The sequence below is a fragment of the Adiantum capillus-veneris genome, chromosome 7 (genome assembly GCF_014529385.1).
Source record: "Adiantum capillus-veneris isolate H3 chromosome 7, ASM1452938v2, whole genome shotgun sequence".
Classification (NCBI taxonomy): Eukaryota; Viridiplantae; Streptophyta; class Polypodiopsida; order Polypodiales; family Pteridaceae; genus Adiantum; species Adiantum capillus-veneris.
Genome location: NC_140937.1, coordinates 56,169,010 through 56,194,624, shown reverse-complemented (window position 1 = coordinate 56,194,624; position 25,615 = coordinate 56,169,010). Strand labels below are relative to the sequence as shown.

Here is a 25,615-nt window from a genome sequence, read left to right as displayed (position 1 = left end):
TACCGGAGATGGAAGAAAACATTAGGAAGTCAGGATAATTATTTTAACACTAGTTTGGTACAAAAATAGGACACTTTAAGTGTCCTTTTTTAACAAATTTTAAATTAAATGCTACTTGCATTAGACGCTTTATTTAAGAAAACCCTCTTGCTATGCTTAAATATGTTAGCTAGAGGGTCTTTTAAAAATATAACCTTGCATTTTACAATCTATCATGATCAAGAACTATACTCATCAAGTTGACCCTCGTAAGACTGCGATTGATGCTTTGAAGAAATCACCTTCATAAGCTCAATAAAAAATGAAGCGACCTTGTAGAAAATTTTAGGTGACTCTTCCACAATTTTACTATAGATAATTGAAAGTTTCATGTGCAAAAATTTTGACTTTGGAGTATATAAAATAATGGAAATTTCCATGTGATTGATATGGTCATTTCAAGCATATCGTTGTATACAAAGAAAAATATGTTTCTGATGTATTTGTGAGTTTTAGAAAGTGATACATTGCTTGCCCTTTCCATTGAGCACTCAAAGTGGCAAGTAGAAGGGATTTGGTATGCAACAACTATTGGATCATATTAAATATTCAAAACTGCATAAGTAAAAACTTTCATAATTTCATTCTTGAGACATAAGCATTCAAAACCTCAAATAATATCAAACTTTCCATGTAGATCAACTAAATGTATCAAAGTACGTGGTACATACACAATTGGGGTGCCTAAAACCTTGGTTTCAATGTAATTATGGAGATCTTAATATTTTTAAGAGTTTTTGCATGATAAAAAATTCAAAATAGAGTTCATGCAACAAGATTTACTTGAGTTAGGGAGCCCAAAAAATACATAGTTTCTTGGTTTAAACATATAAAGTCATTTGTAGTTGTCAAATTGCACTAGAATAGTACCAATTTCGTGAGGGGGCTTTTGGAAGACCAGGATTTTGCTCTTATTCAACACGTGCTCAAGTATGAAATTATGTCTATAGCTTACATGTGACTTGAAAACTTATCTTTGAAATGTATTCCATTGTTTTGTAACATTAAATGCTAACACTTGGCTTTTATAAACATAAAAAAGGCCATCTCTACAAAAAGATATAATAATTTTATGATTTTTTTGGAAAAACAACTTGAAATTTTACTAAAACTTATGTCTTAGAACTTACAAGAATTCTCTCCATACAGATTGTATTTTGATATGGAGAAAAATCCAGTGTTTTCTTTCCCTCATAACCAATCTATGGTAGAAGCAAGGTGTAAAAAACTTCTTTCTAGCTTGACAAAGAAATTGCCAAAACATGGTAGAAAAACAAGACACTTTAGTGTCTCAAGACACTTTAGTGTCCAATTACAGAACTAGTGTTAAATACAAAGAATGAGTTTAGCTAATTACCTTAGCTAATATTGTTTGATTTTGACTATAAATTAAGAAGGTAAATTAGCTAATTGATTTATATAATTACAAGGTAATTACCAAAGATAAAAACAGCATTAAAAAATGGGGATAATTATATTAGGTACATATAATTAGTTTAGCTAATTACCTTAGCTAATATTATCTGATTTTGACTATAAATTGAGAAGGGAAATTAGCTATAAGCTACTTAACATAATTACGTAGAAATTACCAGAGATGAAAAATAGTATTAAGAAGTTGAGATAATTATCTTAACTATAGATAATTAGTTTAGCTAATTATCTTAGCTAATATTGTTTGATTTTGACTATAAATTAAATGAGAAAACTAATAAATCAATTTAGAAGTTAGCAAGATAATTACCATGGTTATAATACATCAAAATCCACTCAAGATAAATATCCCATGAGCATATAAGTAAGGAATAAATTACTAAAGCTAAATTAGGGTATTTTTGAAGAGAAATTAAATAAAAAAATTAGTAAAATAGCTCCAATAATTATAGGATAATTATAGGAGCACAATAATACTACCAAAAAGTTAAGGTAAATATACCATTCATATATTTATCAAAGATATTTACTAAAGTCCAAAAATCCCTATTTTTGGGTAAAAGAAATAAGAGAGATTATTCAATTAGTTCTCTATTCGATTAAGTATCCTTTTATAAGGCTATCAGTATGGCTCCGAAGAGGACCCGAGGAATATCTCAATCCGATGAAAATGATACAACTCACAAGAGGGCTAGGGCATCCCATGACCATGAGGTTGGGCCTAGTAGTAGACCTACGGAGGAGAGTCTTCAGGCACCAGCGTGGCTGCAGATGGCCGATTAGTCTTAGGTGGGCTTCCCATTATTCAATTAAGTCTTTAAATAGTTTAAGTTCTTTTATAAGTTAACATTGCATACATAAGGAGTGAGTAAGAATCAAAAAAGGAATAATTGGCCGAAAACGGAAGGTAACTTCCAAGAAGCCATCGTGCATTGTTTGTGATTAGGAAAGAATTGTTTGGGCTAAGACTGGTTGACCTAGGAAAGAATGATTGATCATCCTTAAGACACCTTGTCTCAAGACACCTCTGATTCTTTGGAATATTTTTTACTCTAGGTGATGAGTAATGATGGTGAGTCGGTTACCTCCGTGTACATGGAGTCTTTACCCCATATATGTGTATGTTTTTGGATACTACTAAGGATATCGTTTGTATCCTAGGGGAACTGCCCGGTTGTATGGTTGGCGTATGGGCACCCAGACTTTGGGTGATGTCTTTTTCCACCCCGGTTTTTATGAATAAGGAATGGGTGCCGTTTTTCACCCCTATATATGTGTTCTTGAGACAAGCCAGCACTAGTCACAGATACTTTAGATTGACAATACCTTGTCTTATGTCTAAAGATGTTTGTTTGTAAAAGAATGTTTTCAATACTGCTTTCAAGGGTTGTTTTAATGAATTATTGTTATGAAAGATAAAAGGAATCATTATTTTAATTGTAATTAAGAAGAACGTGGTAGTAATTAAATAACAAAGTATCATGTGTGAGTGCGGGGGTGGTAAGTGGGGATTGACTAAGGTTGTCAATCATGGACGGGTGGACCTGATTAGTTAGGTAACTACCCATCCCTATGCACTATTGTTTAAAAAAACTTCTCCATTGGAAGGGAAATCTACCAACAGCTGTGCTCTCACACTTATAGAGGGAAAAAACCGTTGGGAAAGGATTCCTTAGCCTATGCAAAATTTATAGGGCCGAAAATGTTTTTAATCTTTTAGGATTACTGTCCAATTTTCACTTGGGAGACAGGACTAGGTCTTTTTCTAGGGCTATGATTTCAAACCATTGTTAATGGTGTAAGGATCCGTTTCCTGGACTTTTCTTAGTTAGAGACTTGTTTTTCATTGGGCCTAGAGACCTGTCAAGGATCTCATCCCAATTTTGGTGTCCGCGGGTCCGGGATCTCTCATGGGGAAAATGTACTAATTGAGTGGAATGAGGTGTAATAATTGGCCTAATTAATGATGTAAGAAGCTCTAATTACATTTGTTCTTTCTTATCCATCAATGTGGGTAGTGGCACTTCAATAGTACGTATCCCATCACTAATTGTATTCTATTGTTTTGAACTCCATTAGTGATGGGATACGTACAATTGAAGTGCCACTACCCACATTGATGGAATAAGAAAGAACGAATGTAATTAGAGCTTCTTACATCATTAATTAGGCCAATTATTACACCTCATTCCACTCAATTAGTGCATTTTCCCCATGAGAGATCTCGGACCCGCCAACACCAAAATTGGGATGGGATCCTTGACAGGTCTCTAGACCCAATGAAAAACAAGTCTCTAACTAAGAAAAATCCAAGGAACGAACCCTTACCATTAACAATGGTTTGAGACCATAGCCCTAGTCATGTCTCGTAAGCGAAAACTGGATAGTAATCCTAAAAGACTAAAAACTTTTTCGGCCCTATAAATTCCCCATAAGCTAAGGAATCCTTTCCCAACGCTTTTTTCCCTCTACAAGTGTGAGAGCACAACCGCTGGTAGATTTCCCTTCCAATGGAGATTTTTTTCTAAACGATAGTGCGCAGGGATGGATAGTTACCTGACTAATCAGGTCCACCCATCCATGATTGACAACCTTAGTCAATCCCCACTTACCACCCCCGGACTCACACATGATACTTTATTATTTAATTACTACCACGTTCTTATTACAATTAAAATAATGATTCCTTTTTATCTTTCATAACAGTAATTCATTAAAACAACCCTTGAAAGCAATAGTGAAAACATTCTTTTACAAACAAACATCTTTAGACTTAAGACAAGGTACTGTCAATCTAAAGTATCTCTGACCAGTACTGGCTTGTCTCAAGTATCTTTTGATAGCATGAAGAATCAGTATACAGATTCCAAGTTTGGTAAGCAATGGTTGTAGGCTCTTGCTTCCGAGGAGGCCAATAACTATCTCATTTGTGAGGGTCTTTTGTATTTTTGTCACTATCTTTGTGTGTTACTGTCTCTTAGGCAATCTATATTGCACGATGCACATGATGCATTCACGAGTGGCACAGACATGAATATCAGTTTAGGAAAGATAGAAAGATTCTTATATTGGCCTAAAATGTGAAAAGATGTGTTTCAATATGTCACATTGTGTTCCATTTGTCGAACACTGATATGATTGTTTTAACAATACTTTTGTTGCTATTAGTATTGAGCGTGATATGCAATGCAATGAAGTTTAATTAGAAATCACGATTAGCAAGAGATGAAATGCTAATGTGATCTAGTATATTGAAATTATTAAGAGATGCTAATTACTAACACACAAATGCACAAACCTAGCTTAGCACAACCTGATGCTCTGATACCACTTGATGGGAATGGATCATGCTAGCTAGGTTGGATGAAAGACAAACATGGTACACACAAGTGAGTGTGCGTAGGTTAGATTATCACTCAAGAGAATTAGGTTTCAAGATCAACTTTTTGGAGTCATAAACATGATCTTGAGTAGTTGTTGATCCATCACAAGCTCACCATAAACAAGGGAGATGTAACGAAAAATGGGATGGTTTGTGTAATGGAAATGGCCTATGAATTTTGAGAGTAGTGAAATTAGGAAATTAGATGAATCACTTTTGTGAGATTACTTTGTGAGCATATTGGGTGAACTAATTGATGGTAGCAACATAAACATGGTACTTAGTTAACTTGGCATGAACAATACTTTTGCAAGAGAGAGAGAGTTTAGTGAACATAACAATAGTTGAGGACTGGATTCATACAGAGCCGGTCCCCCCTCCAATAGGCATTTGTATTATAGTTTCTCCCATCAAGAGAGACTTGGTACAATACAATCTTTGTGTTCCTTGTGACCTAGGTGTTACAATGAAGATGGAAATCTTCATGCATCACAAGCATAACATACACTTTGTAGAAAGCATAAACTATGCCATTCCTCAGTCCCAAGGCCTCAAACACCTTCAAAGGTGGAGAGAGCTAGTGGGAAATGAGGATAGGGAAGAGAAAGAAGAAACATTCCGTAGGAGAAAGAAATAGTTTCTCACTTATCATTACTCTTCTTGCTAGCATACATAATAGCATAGTAATGAAGATGGAGAAGATGGAAAGCTTAAGCATTGAAGCATGGCTCTTGGTTGGATTTGCATTCCATAGCCAAGAGTGTTGGTGTAGGCTCTCACTCCTTACAAGCTTGGAGAAGGAGGTGGAGTTCCTCAACTTTTTCCAAGTGAGAATGGTTCCACAAAATGAGAGTGTGTGTGTGTGGTGTATATCCCCCTAGCATCCCCCTTGCTTGCTTGGGGCAAGTTGTTGCTTTTCCACATGCATCAAGCTCATTGGACCCCTCTCCCCCTAGCCAATCACATGCAGCATGCATTCAAGTACATGGGTGGTCTTTTGACAAGTGTCCTCCTTACCCCTTAGAGAGAGAGAGAGAGATTGAAAATATCTAGATATTTGTTGGATGGAACGAGAAGCTCATTGGATCCCTCTTTTGCCCAACCAATAATATTCAAGCACACCATGTGGTTAAGCTTAGGAAGATTCGGACATGTGTCTCATGTGACCTTTGAGAAAAGGGGTGCCCTTTAACACAGATTTAAGAATTTTGGGAAAAATGCACAATTTTGGGACAAATCTTTGTGAACCAAGCTCTTGAGTGAAGGTTACAACGTACTAGGTTGCACTCTTATCAGCTATTAGTGGGAAGTTCTAGAGTGAATATGCATTGTGTTGGGCTGCATTGTTGTCAAACATTAGTGTCGATCAATTTCTAGAGCAAATGTTGCATTATTGTCAACGATTGGGTGTCAAGTTCTACTAAGACTCAAAGAAGTTGCATCGTGGTATTGTTGAAGAGTGTACAGATAACTTGTTAAAAAAATGATGTTTAAATTGGGATCAAAAATATACAAAGAACTTGGGAAACCTTGATGCCTAACCTAGCTTTGCCTTGCTCTAGAAGTAGAAGTAGATTTTGAAGAAACTTTGAGGGCAGCCTTGGATGCTGTGGGCTACCATGTTCAATGCCACTTCTTTGGAAGCCTGAATTAGTTGTCTTACAAAACTCAATTTTGGAATGTGGTAGTTCGAGATAGAGAAAGAATTTCTATTTTTATGTCACGCAATGAAAGAATATGGATTTTTTTATTTTTAGGGCCCAAGGAATGATTTTTTTTACAAGCACAAATGCCAAAACTTGATTTTACTCAAGCTTGAGTTGGCTAGAACACTCACTACAACAATAAACAACCCAAAAACAAAAAGTAAGTTGCATGTACAAATTGACAAGAGGTTGCAGACACTTGTATGTAGGAAAGAGCGTACTTTCTCTCACCCTTTTCTATATTAGGAGCTTGTTGGGAGAGGCCACATATTGGCAATTGATCCTCCATCAGCTTCGAGGCTATGTAACCCAATAGCGCCTACTTAGTTATGTGATTCAGCCCACACAAAAATTAAAACCAAAAAAATTACATCAATATCGTGCTCACAAAAAGCCAGGGTCTCTAGTTACAACCAACTATGACATATCAAATTCCAAACAAAACGAGCGAATACAAAACAAGACCAAAAATCACCAAGAGGATGCCTCCGAATCCACCATACTGCCACCCCAACATAGGGGCGTTCTCAAGATGAAAACACCAATGGATACCATAGATCCCCGACAGTACCAAACATCATACCGAGAAAAGAGAAAAATCCGTAGTAGAGAGGAGTCCAGAGCCTCCATCACCTTGCAATAGTAATCCAAAGAAGAGTTCAAGCAAGACACCAAAAAAGGCACATGAGTGGCCACCACAGGATGGAACCTCCAAGCATGTTCAAGATGGACCTACACGGAGCCACCATGTTGCCAAAGAATGCCACCCTTTAGCAGCATGCCGCAGCAGAGCCGATGCCAACCACAATGCTCACCACATCCGCTGGCGAAGGGATCATGACGTCAAAGGTGGGCCAATAACCATACATTTCGCCAGCGGCTACCACGAAGTAGCCAATCGCTCCATCATTAGCAATTGTTTCCCTAGGCATGAACCAACAATGAAAATAGATGTCATTGATGCTCTTTGCAAAGCAAGGAGAAGTGGTTTCCACTTGTTCCAAAAAACAAGGAGCCGACAAAGGAAGAAAGGAGACAGAGAGTGTGGAGCCGCTTGATCGCTCACCCCTACGACCACTACTCTCCAGAGGCTGGTCCCCCATCTACCTTCTTCAAGAAGAAAGATTGAACCTCAACTTGCTGCAGTGCTAGCTTTAAGCCTCACCGCTCCCTAGCCTTGCTTGCTTTGCAGGGAATCAATGATTCTTGCTCCAGCAAACCCTAAAACAACTTAAATTCATGTTGAGCTAAAACTTTTTTTGATCAATTCTCACACATAACAAAGCTCAAGCTATAATTCAAGCCTAAAGAACCACCTAGAGCCTACAAGGCTCGAGCTCTAGTTTGAGCCTTAACGTACCACCTAGAGCTTGCAAGGCTCGAGCTCTAGTTTGTATTATTCATGAACTAATTCCATCAAGGCTAACAACAACATTAGAAACCTCGTCAAATTGAGGCCAAGTTTAGATGAGACACTGGAAGATCTTTTAGATCTACTATGGACCGTGGCACATTCATTGGGCAAAAAACAAGGCGTACGTTGTTGGATCCACCAAGAGCTAGGCGACAGCCCTCCCATTAGGAAATTTCAGAGGTCATTTGGAGGGCCATATGAAGAGAGAGAATAATAGAGCGCGTCCAATGAGCACGAAGGCTACGTTACGTAGGAAAGTACGTGGAAAGACTCAAAAAATAGGAAAATAGCATAAAACTTTCACGAATCTAGGATTGTAGCATCGTAATTTCCTTCCTTTCACCGAGCTTTTAGGTGCTTGCATGTGGTCCCACTTCTGATATTCTCTTATGGTCATTAACGTACTGGAGGGTGACCATTAAGCCCGCACAAGATATTGGAATTCTAAAACACTTTCCCTCCATTAGAATGCTTTCAAAGTGAATCTCCCTCCACTAAAGCTTTTCTCTGAGAGCTATGGCTTCCACGTCTTCTCGCCCAAGAGGCTCCAGGTGTTTACTGTCTCTCACACCAACAACCAACAATTGAACTTTGCCTAGAAGGCCAAGTAGTAGCATATCCTCAATTACAATATCAGCTTCAATAAGTGCAGAGAACCAATGGGTTGGACAAAGGATAAACAAAGGTTCATGGGTCCTCATGCAACCAAGAAGACCCAAGAGGTCTAGTGGTATCAACGTTTACCGCTCAGCATGGAAGGCCAGAGTGTTGGATTTCAAAGTTGAAATCGGCAAAAGATCTGTAAAGGAAGTTCTTGTTCAGCATGTGTTTACCCATCCAGAGGTGATAGCAAACGGTGGAAATGTATCAGATATACATCCACCACGTTGCAATTGTAAGTACTCTTGACATGTGAACTTACTGATACTCTCATTATAACTTTTCTTATATATTTTGCAATGTTTCTCCCGCTTGTTATGAGCAATGTCTCCATTCTTCACAGCTCAATTACATTAGATTTGTCATTTGTACTTATTGATACTCTTAGTTTAACTCTTCTTATATATATTGCAGATGTTTATCCCTCTTCTTATGAGCAATGGGAGCCTGTGGAGTGCATAATAGGCCTCTTCCATGTTGTTCATGCCCACATTGGTTCTCTACAGTATTCAAGGAGGAGCAGCAAAAGACTGGTTGATGAGGGAATATTTTTTTATGACGACACGTGAAAACAAGCACCAATGGGTATGCGAGCAAAAGCACAAAACCAGCTTCTGCGGGGAGTAAAACGCTCTCAACAAAGCACAAGCAATCTCAAGTGCTAGTCATGCATAAACCATATGCATCCAAAACTCCCACTAGAATTGTAATGGTTATCATTGCCAAAGGTGCTTACAGATCTGCTGTGTCCAGAGCTTGTGAGAGTCCCTGTGTGTGTAAAAACTATATTTGAGAGTTGTCTCTGAGAAGCTGTCTCACTGAGAAACGGTCAATGAGTACGTATAAGCAATACCACAAATCACATACATCAATGCCAAGTATGCATATGAAAATCCAAACCTGCTCTAAAAAATGCATAAACTACTACTAACGTTAATCTGTAACCTATCTTGCACTACCGACAAACTATCTCTTTGTCTCGCTCTCTATAATGCCAGAGAGCGTATGACAATTTGTAGTCGATATTTATACCGATGCCAGATGTCACTCCTCTATGAAAGAGGAAACTCGTCCATACACATCGATGTCAGGGAATAAGTTGATGCCGCAAGGCGGAAAAAACAATAGTAGGTGTCGATTTCGGAGAAGAGCCGATGTGCTCTCTCTCACACTCGCTATGCCAATGTGAAGAAGATAAGTGTATGTCTTGAGGCCTTCAATGCTAAAGTTGAGATGAAGCTATCTCTTTCTCTCCCTCTTCTCTCTCTCCTCTCTTACTAAACTCGAATGCACAATCTTTTCTGAGAGAACAGTCTCTGTGCTTTTCATTTAGGACATTCCTGCACCTCACCTGCACTACCAATTAGTTGACAAGTTCTTTACAAAGTCGTAGAGCTCAAAGAGATCTCCATTTTGATAAAAAAAAAGTTTTTAAATCCGAGTTCTCTAGCTCAAGTTATGAGAAAAATAGTGATCTGCTATCAAGTTGTCAAAAACTGAGCAACCTGCTTCTCTCTCTCTCTCTCTCTCTCTCTCTCTCTCTCTCTCTCTCTCTCTCTCTCTCTTTGAACTCAAAGAAAGCTCAATCTCTCACCCCTTGTGACTTGTGGAGTTCATCCCCTTTTCACCTTGATACATGAGCTCTATGTGCCGAGGTCACAATGCCTCCATAGTCATGGAAGCTCCAAGCTTCGATCCATAGCCGATATGAAGCTTGTTGGAAATAGGGAAACATCGAGAGAGAAGTAACACTTCAACCTTTAGCTCCGGTACCACTTGAAGAGTGTGAGGTGCATGCGGAGTGCGAGAGAGAGAGAGAGAGAGAGAGAGAGAGAGAGAGTAGAAGAGCAGACATTGAGTGTTGGTGGAGCTCTTAGTGAGGATTCAAAATACCTCACTACTCCTTATTGTTCTTTACCTTCAAAAGAATAGATAAGGTTAGTACGGTCAGTGTGATGGATGTTTAATCAGTTGGCGTGAACACTGATAGAGTATGTAGCAACGAGTTGCTTTCTTGCTGCCATTTCATTAAAAAAACATAAAATATAATCTCTTACAACAATGGCCAAATAGGCCTTCTTTTCCATCACCTATAAAACACAATAGCTCATTGGCATTTTAAATGGTAGTGATGCATCAGTTAGAGGATCGTTGGGGTAAATATAACCATCAACTCATAAATTGATTGCTTTGCATCCAATGCTTTGTAGTTGATCTGCAGCATTAGGATTAAATGTGCTCACACAATTGTATATTTTTACTCCATATTCAGCATTTAGATGATATCGTTTTGGTGTATTAGTAATGTCTTGAAATGAAAGTAAATTGAATGACATTTAAAGTGAGCTTGATCAAAATAATTAGAGAGACAAAGTGTAATGGTGATTCACAATGCAACAACTACACATGATACAAGAGACACATTTATTCGAGTCCTATCTTGCCTCACTCTCATGCACACCACATTGGTGGAGATGACGGGCATAGGCAGTTACGAAACACTTCTTGCTTCTTGGCTTTTGTTCGTGCTCTTGCAGCTATGGCGTTCCTTTTTGATACAGGCTAGCTATGGAGTTCACCTTAGCGCCTGACTAGGATTCTTATACTCGATCTGAAACACAGAATAGGTGCAGTACTCTTCTCATCTATAGTTGTTGCCAATTCTGCCAGGCGTATCTTCTCCTGGACACTTAGCTTCAGACCCACCCTCTACAAACACTACGAGTGCAGAGTAGTGCCATATTAGGGTTTCGGGCTGACGATTCTTGTACACGACCTTCTTCTGCTGCGAGAAGTTCTTCACAGGCGACATCTGAGTTTCACAGGGTGTGGAAGAGATCGATAGTTTGTATCTCTCTCTCTCTCTCTCTCTCTCTCTCTCTCTCTCTTTCTTTTTTCCTGCAAAGATGAACGGGTGGCAAGAAGCGATCAAGCCTCAAATAAGGCCTCCATCTATGGTAACAGGTGCGCCTGCTTCTACTGGCTTTTCAGGCATTCCTTTTCTCGCTTTCAATCTTAGCTCTGCGCAGTCGTCTGGCTATGGTTCTCCGTCCACTGTCCTCCGTAGAAATGGTTTCTTTGAAAACAAGCCCCCGTTGCTTGAAGAGCTTGGCATCAACACGTCTCATATCAGCCCTAAGACCCTGTCCATCCACAACCCTATCCTATCGAGCCATAGCCCCAGCCACCTGAACACATGTTACGATGCGCCAGCCAGCTACAATTTCAATGGTGTCCCCATACGACAGACATCTTTCCAAATAATGTAGCTATTGAACGTAGTTCTCACATGTTCTTGTTTCAAGTATGCTTGAAGAGGCGGGAGTTGCTGCAGCTTTGTTGCAAAGGTGCCCGATCTTTTTGTTTTGTTGGTCATGAAGCAGAGCTACTACCCCCTTGAGCTCAACCTTTCATTGTGTTTAGTGATAGCCTTTTTACCTTTAGCTCATTTCGCAATTCAATAGTCATTATCATCGCACCTAGCCCCTTCTGGGAGGGATGTATGTCGCCAACAACATCATGTTCATGCCGTTGTGCCATAGCCCTCATTTTGTTGTTCTTAGTTTAGCCATTTGTATTGGGATAGCGACCTAATGCATTGCCTATGTCAAGATGTTGTCTTTGTCAAGGCGAGTCCTCTCAGAATTTAGCCCCTAAGCCGTTGGATGATCACTCCCCCCAGATGAGGCATTGGAGTCATTCCCTTCATGTCGAGTCCATTTCTAGCCCAAAATTCTAAAAAGATGTCCATCTTTTTTTCCCTAAGGGGGGGAGGTGTGGTGTGTGGTCGGACAGCCTTGGTGTGAACCCACGTCGTGTATGCCAAGAAGGTTGTTGTAGTGCTTGTAAGGAGCTTGCTCTCGTATGCAAGAGACACACTCATTCGGGTCCTATCTCTCTCATGCACACCACAATATGATAAAACTAACCGTAAAAGATTTACATTTTAGATTAATAACTATAATTTGCCTTTATAAAAACCACAAACAAGTAATGAGCAAAAGTCAAGCAAAATCCAAAAAGAAAAAGAATGGAAGGCAGGCACACAAAGCTACTTGAAGATATTATCAAAACTTGCAAGAAATAAACACAAAAGATGTACGTTATGAAAAACACAAACGAGTAATGAGCAAGAAAGAAGCAGACTATAACAAAGTGAATCTCGGGATGGCTTTCTTAAAACATGTGAGAGAGAGAGAGAGAGAGAGAGAGAGAGAGACATAACCACTTGTGCTTATACCAAAGACTCCTCACTCTATAAAAACTTTACAAGCAGATTTTTAAAAAGTAGTGTTGAGCATTCTATTTTGTTTGCCAAGATATCCCTATTTGTTTGCCAAAATATCCCTAAAATTTTGGAAAATTCCCAAAATATCCCTCAAATCTTTCCAATGTACCCTTCGTACCAATTTTTGATGGATTTGCTATGATTTTTGCATAGTTAATTGTTTCAACAATGCATAGTTAATTGTTTCAACAATAGAGATAACTAACTAAGATCAGAAGCCACCGAGCTTACAAATAGAGGCATTTGTGTCTTTAAATATGAACCATTTAATATTAAGAGTCCACAACGCCATCTAAAATTCTAGTTGTATCATCTTCTATTGAGAGAAAACCAATCTTTCTATGAAGATTTGCAGAGAAAACTGTCTCTAGAAATGTTTTCGAGACTAACAAGGGGTATTTTGGGAAGTTTGAAAAAATTGAAGGGCATCTTAGGATTTTTTGGCAAAATATGAGTGATAATCTGAGAGTGTTGAAAATTTGTGGGGGAATTTTGGGAATTTCCACAAATATCAAGGGTATTTTGGTAATTTCCCCATGTAAAAGATTAGAGAGGTACCCACAGAGTAAAAGCAATGTAGTCCCAACAAATGAAGACTGTGTGGTAATAGATGGAGAAGCCAGTGCAGCGTAAGAGATCCTTCTCTAAGAAGTAAAAAATTTCACTTCAAAAGTGAATCATAATCTAGCAACTTAATCATGCAACACTTGCCCAGTAATCTGCTGCTTCTTCGATTGTTAGTCAAGCAGCATTTCATTCACCTTGCGTTGCACTGTGCAACTCCATGATCGGCACGATCAAAAAGTAAGAAACTCCATTATCACCTGGAGTTCGATACAAACCACTGCCGTCACAGTCGGGGGTTGGGGTGCAGGCAATCTCAGCCGCCCATTTACTGTCCCTTCTTTGCAAGAGTCTCCTGCAGCAGCTCACCGATGATCAGCCCGTCAGCTGACAAAATGTCAGGGCTCACTGTATAGTTTGTAAGCGAATCGAGTGCAGACAGACCAGCAACCGGAATCCTTATTTCACGCTGCCCCAGCACGCGGAAATTAATGTCGCATGCCCTTGGATTCTTGCTGCTGACATGACAAGGATTGTATGGCCCTCCGACTGTGACGGCCAGGAATGGTCGTGCATTGGCCACTCCCTGAAGAACACATTCCCACCATAGCTCCCAGCCTCCGCCAGTCGCCATGTGGTCGCCTGTTATTCCAGGGAATGGCCACTGCACGACCATTTCCTACCCCATCAGCCTATATGTGTCAGTCTTTCTGCTCTTTTATATACTATCTGTGTTCCAAGAAATGCGACACAAAGTACAGGGGAAGTGAGGATGCTGCTCCATTTTTCCACTCTTACTCGCCAAAAAAGCCTCAAAACAAAAAGCACCACCAACCCAAGAAAGACATGCACAAAGGTTGAGATGAAACTAAGCAACACCAAATTTCCTTGATGTTGAATCAAGTTGCTCAAGGTGCGATACAATCACCAATGAGCAGCTCCTGTGTCAGCAATATACATTCTTTCTCCGGCTACTCATTCACCCCTCAAAACTGCCCTGGCCTGGTCTCTTAGTGTAAATAGTCTATAAATGTCCTGCTGCTTTACCTGGCCAGCTATAATAAGCTGCATATATCTGTTGATTCTGCTAATCAGGCAAAACCACTTCCCAATCCAACTTTCTTCCTTTCGCATACAAGCTACATTCTGATGCAGAGAAAAATGCATAACCCACTTACATCCATACAACATAACTGGAAGATCCAAATTGTATCTAAATCTTACAAATGAATGTTGTTACATGTATGAATGCTATGATTACAAATAGGAATTGAAAGATTCCCAGAGCTGCTGCGGCGGAACAGTCAAGTTTCCTTCCAGGGTGCGTACCACTTGACTCATGGTGGGTCTTGATTCAGAACCTTGGACACACCACATCGCAGTTTGCAAAAGCAACTTGGCTTTCTCCGCTGCTTGAGGGTCTCCCTCTTCAAAATCAGCAGTGTCAGGCCTGGTCCAAACAATGTCCAGCAAACCAAAACCAGTACTCGCATCTGTTCCTTCGGCTAAGGATTGCCCACCAAGCAAGTTATAGAACTTATCGGGTTCATTCATCAACCACATCAAGCCCTCATCCATTGGAGTCTTTGGAAGCTCCGTTGCATGACCAACTGCAAGCTCAAACAGAACAATTCCAAAACTGTACACATCTGCTCTTAGGGCGCTGACTGCTTCTTGTGACATAACCAATAGTTTTGGGCTCAATTTATCAAAAAAAACTTTATGGCTGAAATACTGATGATCCTTCTCAGCATCAATCAAGCTTAAGCTGTTTAACTTAGGCTCACACTCTTTATCCAAAAGTATCTTTGACAGCTTTAGCCCAACTGGTAGTATACATTGTCCACAATCCTCATGAAGAAACGCCAAACCACGTGCTGTACCAACAGCGATTTTTAGGCGCCTAGTCCAACTAAAACCAACTGGCGCTTTCAAATGACTGGCATCACTATCGTTTGAGGACCCCCCAGAACTGCTGCAATCTCCTGACAATGCCAACCACCCGTCCAAAGAAAGATTGTCCATGTAGTCAAAGACAAATAAGAAGTGAGACGGTAATTCAGCACAGTAGCCTCGAAAACGGACAAGATTGGGATGGTAGGCAGTCCCTAACGCAACAATCCTGATGCAAAAGGTGCGAATGTCTTCCATGGAATGATATTTGACTGCTTTTACAGCAACTACGATATCATCACAAAGCTCACCTCGGAAAACAGAACCAGCTTCTCCGGTTGAAACCCGTACACTAAAATTGGCTGTTGCTGTTCGCAGATCATGCAGAGGATACTTTCTTATGAAATAAGGAAGAGAGCCCAACAACAAAGCATCTCTGGGTTCTATCTCTATTGGTTTGTTGTTGAATGACAAAGCACTGCGTACCCTCTGCATTGTGGATGAACGAGTTGGCCGTGATGAGCCTGATGGATCAACTGGTGAACACAATTGAAGCTCATCATCATTACCACTAGCTTCACTTCCTTGTAATGTTGTGCGGTCACTGAAACTCCTTCCACCAATTGTGCATAGGGAAAGTGCATGTGTACTGTTAGCAAGTTCCACGTAGTCAAACTCTGTCGTGACCGACTGAAACGAAACATCCTCAGGATCATCCACTCGCATCAACACAAGCTTTATGTGCCTTAGCACTTTGCAAATATCTTTAAAAGAAGGCCTGCATTTATCATCACCATCCCAGCACTTCCTTATGTAATTGCAGAGAAGAGAAGGGCAGGAAGCTGGCAATTCCGGTCGTCCACCATTCATGATGAAGTGCTGAATTTCTTTGCGCAGAGTACCCTCAAAAGGTATTTTGCCTGTTAAAATTTCATAGCAGGTCATTGCAAAACTATAAACATCCACTTTGTCTGTATAAGGCTTCCTGGAAGTTTCTCCCCTCTCTAAAAATTCAGAATCACTAAAAACCTCTGGTGCTCGCCAGTAGGTAGACCCTTTCATTGAAGAAAATAATTTTGAGCTGTTGCGCTTCGCCTTAGCCATCCCAAAATCACAGAGCTTTACTCGTACATGTCCTTCGACTGATAACTCCTTGACTGAACTGTCATCAACAAGAATATTAGAGGCCCTTAGATCTCTGTGAATGACACGCTGGCTGTGCAGGTATTCCATCCCCCTTGCTATTTGAAGCATAATGTCTACTGCTACTCTCAAAGAAAAAGGAGGTCCTCCATTCAGTCTCTCCTCAATGTGAGAGCGAAGATTGCTGTTGCAGAGTTCCATAACTAAGTAGCAGACATTTGCTTCCTCATCAACAGACCAGCCAATCAGCTGCACAATAAAAGGGCTTCGAAGTTTTGCCAAAATAGATGCTTCCTCTTTAAACAATTGTGAGTCTCCACAGGGAAGTTCTTTCACAGCAACCTTCATCCCTAACCAAGACGCTTCAAAAACATGACCAAACGAGCCACTTCCAATAAGCCGCCTCTTCGAGAAGTTGATGTCTTTAGGATCTATAGATAGAGAATCGGGTAGTCCATGGTGTGAGGTAGAAAGGCTTGAATTGGCACAGCCCCGTAGCTTGTGTAAAAGATACGCAGAGATCTGATACTTCATCTTTTCTTCAACCCTCAACATCCTCTTGTGCCGCTTGCCAAGGCGTTCAAACTGATCATTCAAATTTGTCAACATAGTGATCAGTTGTTTCCTATCTACAGATTCATTGTGGTGGTGATGTAAGCTAGACATTTCGGCATAGCATTCTGTGAGCCTTCTAGAGCTGACTGCATCAATAACTTCTAATGAGCAACCTTTGGCAAGATGTATAGCAGCATCTAAGGCAGCAACAGACCAGACAAGATCATGGATATGCACAGTAAGAACCTCCCCATTATCAGCCCTAAGAAGAGCACTCTTCCACCACTCCTGGTTACAGCAAAGCAAAAAGAAAGCTTCCAATTCTTTGATGGCCCTGTATACCTCTTTCAAAGCATGTATGCAACTTTCCAAGACCGGAAAATTTTCGACCACATCGTCACCTGAATGCACCAAGCTTGAAAAGCTTTCCGACTTACTCCCTATACTGATTCGTCGAGATGATGAAGAGCTGGAACCATCCGAATCTTCCAATGTGAATGGAGGATTAGGAAGAGCATGAGGCCAGAATTTTGAAAGCTTTGCAGAGAAAGCCATTGCAGCATCAGAGCACTGGGCATGATTAAATTTCACCTTAAAAGAGGAAGCTTTCTGGCAAGACCTTATCTCATGCAGGCTCTCCGTCACCAGATTATACCAATCCATGGCAGATAATTGCTGAGAATCTTGATGTCGCTTCCAAAAAGGCATACTTCCAAAATCCCAAGTACCTGTACTAGGGGTGTATAACCTTCAGCTAAAGCTATACCTGGAATTTGAAAAGAACTACTGCATGGAATATATCTAGTGAGAAAAAGATTGAGGATGTAAAAAACTAACAATGTATACCTGATCATGCAGCTCACTGCTGCAAAAAGCCTCGCTAATTACAGAAAAAAGCAGAGACAATGAAGAGCTTTGGATGATAGAGCGTGAAGACTCTCCACAAATGGTCAGGTAAACTTGCAAATCTGATACACAGGTTACGGTAGCTTGATTTCTAAAGATGCCCAAGTGTTTGCTTTGAAGTTTCGTCTGTCCAAAGCTAATAGGATGATCCTGTATAAGGTGTCAAAGCTTCAAATCCATACAGCAAAAAAGTGCACTTGCTGTGATCTGGATGTCATTCAGGGTCAGCATCTGACCCTGAATGTCAGCATTTGATCAAGGGAAGCAGTTGGAAAGTGTGTTGCAGAAAAAATTAGCTCAGCTCCCTTGTGATAGCTTCTTTCGACTGTTGTGTCCATTCCAATAACAAGCTGCAAGGGAATGAATGATTTGAAACTTTGTACAAAATACAGAAAATATTTTGTCAAATGCTTTCAGCAGTTGATGGTTCTGCTTAGGTCTACACAACATGCCCTTGCAGGATGCCAAGCCAAAATCGACGCCGTCTGCTTCTTGCAGAACATGATAGCTAGTAGAATCGGGCATATCCCCCGAGCTGGCAGTGAAAGCGCCCCTTTAAAGCGGTGAAGGTGCAGGATCTGAAGTGTGTGAGCAGAGAAAAGTGGTAATGATAGAAGTTTGCTTGCCTGATTTGCCAGAAAGTTGCATCAAAAGCGAGTGCTTCCGCAAAAGGTTGGGTCGAGCTCGCGTTGTCGCCATAGCTCCGACCTCCACTATTGCAGAATCGAGACCCGAGCTGAGAGGGTTTGACTTTTCTACGGTAAAGAGCCAGTTACCTTCATGGATTCATGGATAAAGACCAATACGAAACAGAAAAAAATGAAAATAGTATAACCAAGTGAAAGCTATATTGAAATCTCAAACAACATTCCGATTGCAGTGTGTATGGACAAGAAGACCAGGGACCAGGGGATGTTCCACAGTCCCACTTAACCATATCACACAAAATAGGGTTTCTACTAATTTCTTTGAAAGTGTTGTGTGGGTATGGTGTAGGGAAAGGTCTCCTGATATCTCGGAATCGAAGCGACCATGTGGTGACCGGCGGAGGCCGAGAGCCACGTGGGAGCATGGATTCCGAGGAAAGATAGTAGGATACCTTTCCCTACTGTCAAGGGTCCAGGGGGCGAGGCCTCGCAAGCTTTTCAATGTGCAGGTGAAGGTGTCTCACCATGGCGGGTGAGGAGGGGTTCGGTGCATGGGCCGTCATTTGGTTTGCTCCCTGATGATTTAGCACGTTCTATTGCAGAGCTTCAACGATGATCTGCACTGTCGGGAGGGTACACTACTCTGCCTCCCCCGTCCCTTTCTCCTTAACCCATGTGCACTGGTCAAGGGTTGTGCTCCCTCTCCTCTTTGGTGATGTGCCCTAATGTGAAACGCGCACTTTCCCTCCTCTCTTGCCTCAATGAGCAGGCGAAAGTGTTGCTCTCTCTTTGATGGATGTGTACAAGCTGTAGAGAGACTTTTGGTTGACAGTCAGAGTGCTATGGCAGTTGCAAGGAATCCAGTATTTCATGCAAGAACAAAGCACATAGAGGTTCACTACCACTATGTCAGGGAAAGGCTACATGCAGGGGAGATCACACTAACTTACTATCCTACACAGGATAACATTGCAGATCTATTTACGAAGGCGTTATCACGAGAAAATTTTGAAGCTTTCCGAAAAGCTTTGGGCTTACTCTCATACACATGATGATCTGCTACCTTGTACGGATTCACACTATCACTACAGGGGGGATTTGTAGACATGTAGTAGTGTTAGTGTGTATCCGCGCTTCACCAGGGGCACTTTTCTCCCACTGGGTTTTTCCCCCTGGACATCTGGTGTGAAAGGACACCTTATCTCTTAGGGTCTCATATAAGCTTTGTAGCTCTGAGTTTGTATATACTCTATTATTCAAATACAGAGAGATAGACTACAGAGATCTCGTACGCAAGCTCTGAGTCTTCTCCTTCTCCATCTTCTTCCTACTCTGAGTTGTTGTCTTCCTTTTGTTTCCTGTTTCATCATCTTCAACATCTCTCCTCCCCCTTGAGTTGATGATGAGCTTCTTTTTGCTCTCACAAATTCCCTACCTTCTCTTTGATTCAATGTTGTGAGCTTCAATTCAAGCATCCTTCACATGCTCACAGTTTGCTTAATAGTGACTATCAACCTGGTTAGATCTACTCACTTTAGAGACCTTAATCTTTTGAGTAATTGGAAGCTTAGTCATTGTTTTTGTGATTTTCTTTATGCTGATGTGTCAAAATGTTGTGTTTTTTTGTATGCTGACCTGTCTTAATCTCATTAACATTGTTTTCATAATTTGTCCCTGATTTGTGTAATTCTAGGTGTTGATGTGTCATAGTTTGTTGCTCCCAATTGTAAGTGTGATAGTGTTGCAGGATGTGATAGTGGAGTCTAATATTCTTTTTGTTGACTTGTCTTTCATCTCACGGTTTTAAGTCCAATTACTAGAATTAATGTGTTGCTAATGAAGGGTTAAGATACTTTGCCTTGTGACCTTGGACCTTGACGGAGTTGGATTAGGTCCGAGCAAGGGCTTGGGAAAAGACAAGTTCGCTTTATCCAAATTTTGCTCACCTCGAGCAATTATCCGCTCAAATTCTACAAAGTATAGCTATAAATTTGATATCTTGATAGGTATTACCTTCTCAAACTAAACATAACAATACTATGAATGGAGTGTGTTGTACCTGCCACGATCAACATCATCACATATCTCATCAAGGTTGGAAGGTACGTATCAACACCCCCCACACTTGTTATCAATGTCATCTACAAAGTATGGCATACAACTAGGCTACTACGGAACATAACAATTTTTAATCTACTTAATGAGATCATCAATTTAAATTCTATTATTACACCCATGGTTACAAAAGAATTACAAGTTCACTTGTAGTACAAGACACTAAAGATCAAACAATCAATTGAACGGGTGGTAGACTCAGATACATCTCCCTAGATATAACAATTGACTATTACATGCCAAACCATGAAGGAAGTGAATGAGCTGTTATCTGCAACCCAGCACTCAGTGCGCTCAAAGAGAGAAAAAGAGAGAGGCGACGGAGCCACTGGCCATTCTAGTTTTGATAGTCTACCATTGCTAAACCTAGATGCACTATGCAGTTATATTTAAATTATTTTTTTATTTGACAAGTGTGAAAATGATTCCTGAACAAAGGAAAATTATCATGCAGGAAAGTCACAAGGAGTGCATTCAAGCAATTTTAACGTGTGTAGATGCCAAAATCCAATAGATTAATGTGAGCGATATAATTAATTAAGATTTCATTAGCACAGTTTGAGAGAATGCAGAGCACAAGCTGCATGAAGAAGGCCACCATGAGTTATTGGTGCCAACAACAGGTATCAAAAAATTTGACCCGCGTCATAAAATCATAATGGTGCTTGGTAGCTTGAAGATATGTTGCAGAGACTTGAAAGAAGACATTCCTCCCACTTGCAATGTAGTTAAGGTAGAGTTGTGGGACAAACACTGGGAGGAGTAGAAAGTAAAGATGAAGAGAGTGAAAGTTCAAAATCAGTCTACTTTGCCCAAGCGAGTCAAGATGGCACAAGATACGCATGGAGCCACCGGTGGCTAATCAGATGCCAACGGCACGAGAACATTCATGCGCACAGTGTTGAATGCTAAGCGTGTGCATTTGATTGGAATTTTCCACAAAGCCTTAGTAGAAAGTGCTAGGTTTGGAGCAAATTTGTTTGGTATTTGCAGCTTATATACCATTAATAGCATATCTTTATTTCTAGAACACATCAATAACGTAGGCAAATACTATAAGGGAGGGAGGGACAAAAGCAAAGTTTGACAGCTTCCAAATAAAGCAGGGCATGCAAACATTTCATCCCTTCATTGTCAGATGCATTTGTTTCACTATAGAGGCCCCTTGGATCACTCTCTTTCAATATTATGATGGGGGCTTATTGGGAGACTTGATGTGTCGAGTACCCTTCTGGCAAAGCGCATATCGATGTTGCATGCACAAACTCTAGTATGGTTGGAAGAAATTGCCACCTACAAATCAACAACCATTGGAGATAGAGCATGTGCATCTCAGAGCAGTGATTGAACACATGGCAGCCATTTTGCATGCTTTGGTTGACGACATCACAGACGCTCATAGTAAGGTATGAGCTTTGTCCACTACAAGAGGTTCTTCATATTAGCGACGCTAGCAGTGTGACGCTCAAATGTGAAAATCCATGGCGTCGTCATGCTCGTCGCTATGAGCTTCTCTATATTATTTGTTGCATATCGACGATCATAGCGACCCCGATAGGGTAAAAATGATTATCCGCGAGGGCCAAAAACTCAGATCTCAAATTTGCGTTTTGGCACTCTAGAGAAACAGGTATACCACACCGCTCTCTCTCTCTCTCTCTCTCTCTCTCTCACTCTCTCACTCACTCACACACACACACACACACACACACACACATATGGCTAGTTCTGGCATGTTACTATTTCCTTGGTATATTTTACTGGGACTGTTGTCCGGGGGTGCCCTTGGTGTATAACCGGCTTGGGTTCAATTAAATTTTTAGTAAGTGGTACCTTAATGGTATCTAACCCTTGGTTGTTATTTGGGTTAAAGTGGGAGGACGCATTGCCTTGCTATATCCTTGGTATAATTGGCTAGATTTGGTAACCTTGGGTGAATAATGGCTTGAATTCACTGTAAAACTCTAAAAGTATTCTAGAGGGTGGTACCTTGATGGTACCTAACCCTTGTACTTAAAGGGATTATGTTCATTTGGCGAGTCTCCTGGCTCTGTAACCCCTGGCTTTTTCCGCCAGGTATGCTCCTTCCCTCTCCTCCCTCTCATGTTCCCTTCCCCTCTTTCTCTCTCTCTCTCTAACACACACACACACACACACACACACACACACACACACACACACAAGAGAAAGAGAAGGGGAGAAAACAAAGAGAGAGAGAGAGAGAGAGAGAGAGAGAGAGAGAGAGAGAAAAATGAAATGTTATATTAATGTCTTCAAAAGGCCATAATGACCTATGAGACCCGAAAGCTACAAAGTGGTGGATCTGATACAAAGTCAGAGTAACAAAATAACCTAACAACAGTACAAAACAAAGATATATACTATGGGGTCCTAAGTTGGTCGATGTGAGTCAAGCAAAAACTAAGCAGAAAAATGGGCGGCTTGTTGGGATAGCTGAATCACAAGAGATCTAGCATCGGTCGTTGGCAAATCTCATCAATTTCCTCCATGGTTAGTAGTCTGACTGGGCGTCGTGCATGCCTGGCCAGCGTGCTCTGAATTTTCTGTCGTAGCCTCCGTCGATGCTGTGTAGTTCTTCGCAGCGCGGGCGCTTGGATTTCCCCAATTCAATCGCTCGGTCAATCACTGTGCCTCTGGTGTGAGACGAGGGGGAGCTCTGCTGTGGGAGTGGCTCTTGCGGCTGTCCCGTGTCTGCTTTGAAGAAGTCTGTGATCCGTCTTTGAGACTGGTTAGCCTCGCCATTCATCAAGCTATCTCTGCGCATCTCGAGCAAGAACAAACCCAGACATCTCTGATCTTCGTATCCCATGACGAGAGAGAGAGAGAGAGAGAGAGAGAGAGAGAGAGAGAGATAAATAGAGAAAGAGAGAGAATATGAAATGAAATGTTATATTAAACATCTTCAAAATTTCAAAATGATTTATGAGACCAATCCAATAAACTCCTAGCTTGTGGATCTAATATAATGTTTATGTTGTCCAAGAAAATAGTGCATCGATCGGTGAAGAGCTTCGTCAATGTCTGTCTTTGTAAATAGACGTACTATGACATATATACATATAGAGAGAGTAGAGATAGAGAGTCGACATAGGTTTATGATTTAGGTTTTATATTCAAGTTAGAGTTTAGGTTTATATTTAATATTAGAGCTTTGGGGTTAGGTTTAGGATTTAACTCAAGATTCAAAGTTTAGCTCTAAAGAAGAGGCCCAACCATCTCTCTCTCTTTTTTGTAGAGCTTAAAGGTGTTTGAAGCTAGTTATCTTTGGAATGTTCAAAGGGTAGGCAACAACACTACCTGCTGAAAGCGTTCCCCTTCTGTTGAGCTTGAGTGATGGAAGAGGAAAGTGGATAAATCAAGATTTTTGCAACGTATCAATTTGTCTTGTGTGTGTGTGTGTGTGTGTGTGTGTGTGTGTGTGTGAGAGAGAGAGAGAGAGAGAGAGAGAGAGAGAGCACTCGCAGTGCTGAGTAGGAATTAGAGCAGTTAAAGCGGACGACGTAGCAAGAGAATTTTTCATTTGAAAAATTTACAATTTTGTTCAGTGTATGTGCATGCATGTTTGAGAGAGAGAGAGAGAGAGAGAGAGAGAGAGAGAGAGAGAGAGAGAGAGAGAGAGATTAGGTTAGATTTAAGATTAAATTTTGGATTTAGTTTTTATATTAAAGTTGTAACACTTAATGGCCTAGTAACTTGTGTGTAGCGAAAAATAGCATGGACATAGTGAGCATTTCATTAGACTAGATTCCTAATGAGAATAACAAGAGTGCTTGGGTGAGGAGAGCAACAAAAAGCATAACACTTGATTAGATAGCATGAACAATAATTCAAAAGAGAGAAAAATTAAGCAATTGGCAACGGTTGAGGACTGGATTTGCATGCAGACAGTCCACCCTCCAAAAGGCTTTGTATTATGGTTTCTCCCATCAAGAGAGACATTTTACAATACAATTCTCTGTGTTCCTTCAATTCTAGCTAGTGCTATGAAGATGGAAACTTCAAGCACTAAGCACAACACTTATTAAACACAACATCAATTCCCTCACGGTCTCAGACCCAAGACCTCACACACCTTCAAAGATGGTGAGAGCTAGCGGGTATGAGAGTAGATTGAGAGGAAGAAGGAGTAGTCTTACGAGAAAGATGTACATCTCCTCACATAATCACTCATATTAGCATAGCTTAGCTTAGTAATTGGCATGGTAGAGGAGATGAGCATGCATTGAAGCTTGGCTCTTGGTTGGATTTGCATCACAAAGCCAAGAGTTGTTGGTGTAGGACTCTCTTCTCACAAGCTTGGAGTAGGTGATAAGCTTTCCATTAAAGCTTGAGAGAGAGAGAGAGAGAGAGAGAGAGAGTCTTCTTGCTCCACACATAGCTTGTGTGAGTGTGTAAGTCAATAATGCCTTTGAAAAATCAGCCCCCTCTCTCTCTGTTGGTCGACCCCTCTTGCTATTTGCTCATGCTCACATCCTATTGGACCTCCCCAGCCTCAGCCAATGGAAATTAAGCAGCATAAGTGATAGCCTTTTGACATGTGTCCCCCTTTCCCCTTTTGTGAGAGTTTTAGGTAATTAATAAATGCAACTAAACTCTCATTGGAACCCTTTGCCTCATGGCCAATAGGAATCAGGTAAGCCATTGGGCTGTTGAATGCTCATTGAACCCCTTGGGAGACTGTTCAATAGTCTTCTAGCGAGCTTAATTATTATTGGTTCTTTTATTGTGTTTTTAAATTGATTAAACTAGACTTACTCTAGCCTAATTCTCATTGGTCCACCTCCAAGGCCACCCAATAGGATTTGAGTACACCTTGTGGGCATTTGGGCTAGGGAGTTGACATGTGTC

The 25,615-nt window shown here is 40.6% G+C and overlaps 2 protein-coding genes across 4 annotated transcripts; both read right to left on the bottom strand.

Annotated features, from left to right (window-relative positions):
* Positions 1-13,107: 13,107 nt before the first annotated feature.
* On the bottom strand, positions 13,108-14,539 carry LOC147453893 (uncharacterized). The gene has a single exon (XM_086515962.1). The coding sequence runs from the start codon at positions 14,161-14,163 to the stop codon at positions 13,816-13,818; it is 348 nt and encodes a 115-aa protein (XP_086372088.1). The 5' UTR covers positions 14,164-14,539; the 3' UTR covers positions 13,108-13,815.
* Positions 14,540-14,685: 146 nt separating this feature from the next.
* On the bottom strand, positions 14,686-18,837 carry LOC147453892 (uncharacterized). 3 transcript variants are annotated; one of them, XM_086515959.1, is made up of 3 exons: positions 18,611-18,837; positions 17,925-18,334; positions 14,686-17,811 (listed from the first exon to the last, which is right to left on the bottom strand). In XM_086515959.1, exons 2-3 carry the CDS (start codon positions 17,930-17,932, stop codon positions 14,745-14,747), a joined length of 3,075 nt encoding a protein of 1,024 aa, XP_086372085.1. In that variant the 5' UTR covers positions 17,933-18,334; positions 18,611-18,837; the 3' UTR covers positions 14,686-14,744. The 3 variants fall into 3 exon arrangements, with proteins under 3 accessions (XP_086372085.1, XP_086372087.1, XP_086372086.1); XM_086515961.1 differs by having other exon boundaries at positions 14,686-17,844; positions 17,925-18,836; XM_086515960.1 differs by having other exon boundaries at positions 14,686-17,806; positions 17,925-18,836.
* Between the last annotated feature and the right edge of the window lie 6,778 nt (positions 18,838-25,615).